Source organism: Odontomachus brunneus, unplaced genomic scaffold, assembly GCF_010583005.1.
Source record: "Odontomachus brunneus isolate Ranch 3 - 2012 unplaced genomic scaffold, Obru_v1 Obru_scaffold_368, whole genome shotgun sequence".
Classification (NCBI taxonomy): domain Eukaryota; kingdom Metazoa; phylum Arthropoda; class Insecta; order Hymenoptera; family Formicidae; genus Odontomachus; species Odontomachus brunneus.
This window is the reverse complement of record NW_022639818.1, coordinates 32,215-35,939: the sequence shown is the minus strand read 5'-3', so window position 1 is coordinate 35,939 and position 3,725 is coordinate 32,215. Positions and strand designations below refer to the sequence as shown.

At 42.3% G+C, this 3,725-nt stretch overlaps 2 protein-coding genes across 2 annotated transcripts in view; both read right to left on the bottom strand.

Moving 5' to 3' along the window:
- Positions 1–118: 118 nt before the first annotated feature.
- LOC116853593 lies at positions 119–2,689 on the bottom strand. The gene has a single exon (XM_032834720.1). It carries the CDS (start codon positions 2,687–2,689, stop codon positions 119–121), a length of 2,571 nt encoding a protein of 856 aa, XP_032690611.1.
- An 8-nt stretch (positions 2,690–2,697) lies between these two features.
- Positions 2,698–3,725, bottom strand: part of LOC116853592 — a 3,335-nt gene continuing 2,307 nt past the window's right edge. The window contains exon 2 of the mRNA XM_032834719.1: positions 2,698–3,453. Within this exon, the coding sequence (XP_032690610.1) occupies positions 2,698–3,453 (756 nt within the window). The remainder of the gene's footprint in view (positions 3,454–3,725) is intronic.

Genomic DNA, 3,725 nt, shown 5'->3' with positions numbered 1-3,725 from the left:
TGTCGAGGAGGAGGACTACCACGACATCTCTCGACTAAACAATATAGCTTATAAATATAGACGACAAAAATCAGAGACATCTCACGCTTATACATACCGCCCACCAAAATTAGTACGACTAATTTTTAGCTGAATCAACAGGTAATTTACATAACTTGTTAATTGCACGTTTTACAACACCGTTCATCGTACGCATGGATGCGACGCGGACCAAGCCATCCTTACCAGCGTGTAATTCTATCACGCGTCCTAGCTTCCACTTCCATGGAAGGATATCCCTTTCGCGAATTACTACCAAGTCATTGACCTTTACATTTTCCTGAGGAAATTTCCATTTAGTTCGCTGTTGCAAATTAGAGAGATATTCTACCGCCCACCGTTTCCAAAAGTCTTGGGTAATTCTTTGTATTAACTGCCATCGAGTCAACCGGTTTACGGCAACGTCGGTCACGTCAACATCAGGCGCACTTGTCAATGGTCCTCCAACCATAAAGTGAGCTGGCGTGAGTGGCTCCAAATCAGTTGGATCAGAAGATAAAGGTGATAAAGGTCTTGAATTAAGACAAGCTTCGATTTGAGCAAGTGTAGTCGTTATTTCTTCAAAGGTGAACATTACGTTTCCCATTACTCGTTTGAGATGATATTTGCATGATTTTATTCCAGCTTCCCAGAAGCCTCCCATGTGGGGAGAGTTTGGAGGAAGAAATCGCCAATTGATCCCTTCGTTAGTAAGCATGTCTCCTGCCTCATCTATGACTTGAGATCTTATGAACTGCTGTATTTCTGTCAATTCTCTGTTGGCACCAACGAAGTTTGTACCATTATCGCTCCATATAGTATGCGGACATCCTCTTCTGCTCACGAATCGACGTAGAGTCGCCATAAAGGCAGCGGTTGACAACTCACTCGTGACTTCCAAATGAATCGCCTTGGTCGCAAAACAAACGAATAAAGTGATGTAAGATTTATTTGTTTTCCGTCCACGACCCTTGTTAACCAGCGTGATGATCGGTCCTGCAAAATCAACTCCTGTAACGTAAAAACATCGGCTTGGCTGAACACGACATTCTGGTAGATTTCCCATCATTTGAAAGGTTTCGTGGGGCTGCGTTTTAAAACAGCGTATGCATTGACGACACACTTGCCGCGTCAGTGCTCTTCCATTTAAAATCCAGTATCGTTGTCGATTGGAATATAACAATAATTGTTGGTTTGCATGAAGAAGACGCTTATGTTCTCTCTCAACCAGTAATTTCGTGAAACGATCCCCTATTGGTAGTAAAATAGGGTGTTTGCGTTCAAAACTTAAACAACTTTGCTGCAGACGACCGCCTACTCTGATGATGTCTTGATTGTCGAGAAAGGGCATCAAGGATGCAATCTTGCTTGAAGATTTGCTATTACGATTGCTCTTCAAATCCGAAAGTTCCTTGGCAAAGTGATTCGCTTGTACATAACGGATAAGAACACGACGTGCCTCACACAGCTCCTGCACTGACAAAGAACTCAAGATTCGATCCTGTGGCTTCCTTCTTGCATTCAATATGAATCGTCGACAATAAGTGATTACTCGCTCAATCCTCGTTAATGACGAGAAGGTATTAAGTAAATTTGCGATGAGTTGTTGACCTCCAGTAGCAACGTGGCAAATTTGTCCCTTCTTGCGCTCTTCAATGAATATCAGTTTGCAAGCATCTGGCGATAAGTCGAACTCTCGTTGATTTTTCGTTAACACTCCTTTATCGAGCAACCAAGGCGGTCCCACCCACCATGATTGTAGCTTCTCAAGTAGCCGAGGACTAGTGCCCCTAGATAGCACATCTGCTGGATTTTCCTTGCCACTTACATGACCCCAGGTTACCGCTGGTATGGTTTCGTTGATCTCGGTTACCCTATTTGCGACAAAAGATTCCCATCGTGACACATCGCCGCGTATCCAATGTAACACGACCATGGAGTCAGACCACATTCTTACGTTCTTAATCGGTATTTTGAGGGCTCGAAGAACTACTAATCGTGTTAATAGGACGGCACTACATAACTCTAATCGAGGTAACGTTGTTGTCTTTATCGGAGCTACTCGCGATTTTGAACACAGTATTCGAGAACTAAGCTCTCCTCGGTAATCTTCCGTTTGTATATATACGCAAGCGCCATAGGCTCGTTCTGAAGCGTCGCAGAATCCATGAAGGAATAATCGCTGAGCTTTATCACATGCAATAACACGTCTCGGAATGCATAGAGTTTTTAACGAACTTAATTCGACCTTGAATTCCTCCCATTTAACGAGAAATTCATCAGGAAGTCGCTCATCCCAATCGCGATCAATTCGCCATGTTTCCTGCATTAACAGCTTCGCTCTAGTTAGTATTGGCCCAATTAGTCCAAGAGGATCAAACAGCCTACTTATTGCAGAAAGTACTTGTCGTTTCGTTATAGAGGATGCGAGTTTACGCACAGTGAATTTAAAATTGTCCTCATCCGGATTCCATTCTAATCCGAGAGCCTTGATAGCAGTTTTGTCATCAATACTGAGAATAAAAGACATTTTCTCATTTTGTGGCGTTAAGGATACAACCTCCGGAGAATTCGAATGCCATTTGTGAGCTTTGAAACCTCCGGTGCTTAATAATTCTGAAATATGTGCGCGCAACTCAATTGCACCCCTTACATCTTCGGCGCCTGTCATGATATCATCTACATAGATTTCGTCTCGTAGTACGCGTGATCGCCTATTTCTGCGAGTTTACATATGCACTTAATAGCTAAGTACGATGGACTAGGTTCTCCGTAAGTGACTGTGTTCAAACGATATTCACGAATCGGTTCATCTAATGAATATCGCCATAAAATTCGTTGATAGTCGCGATCTTGCGGATCAATAATTACTTGACGATACATCTTTTTTATATCTCCAGTTAACGCAATCTTGTGCATACGAAACCGAATCATTATTTCTATTAAACTATTTTGGATTGTAGGACCGATCATCAGTATGTCGTTAAGAGATCGTCCTGACGTAATCTTACTAGATGCGTCAAAAACAGCGCGATATTGTGTAGTAGAACTAGATTCCTTTACAACGCAATGGTGTGGTAAATATACAGTCTGTGAATTGGGTCTATCTTCATCGTCCCTTACTTGTGACATGTGACCTAATGTCTCATATTCGCGCATAAACTTATTATATTCCTCTCGCAATGATGGATTACTCTTAAAACGACGTTCCAATTGCCTTAATCTATTTTCTGCGATTCCGCGAGATTCGCCCAACGGTTCAGCGTCTTCACGAATAGGTAAACACACGACGAATCGACCATTATTATCACGCACGGTCGTTAGCTCGAAAATTTCTTCGCATTTTTGTTCTGTTTCGGACATAATAGGACGCACATAGGTATTACAATTTTCGATTTCCCAAAATCGTTCAAGATTTCCATTGAGCGACTCACCCTGTTGGGTGGAACAATGAAGCGATGTGGTTGTTACGAGCATGTCAGAAGTTTTGGAGTTCGTCTTTAATATGATTAGTCCGGCAAGGACCCAACCGAGTGTTTTGTAAAATTGGACGATTTCTGCCGAGTTCTATTTTTCCTGCCTCTAGTATTTCGTAAAAATATTCTGCGCCCATTAATATGTCTATGGGGCCAGATTTATCAAATTCGCAATCCGCAAGCTTTAGATTAGATGGAACTTGAAGTGTCTCACGCGAGATCTCGATCGAT

Excerpts from the sequence above, each read along its gene's own strand:
- LOC116853593 (XM_032834720.1), bottom strand. The coding sequence starts at position 2,689 with ATGACAGGCGCCGAAGATGTAAGGGGTGCAATTGAGTTGCGCGCACAT.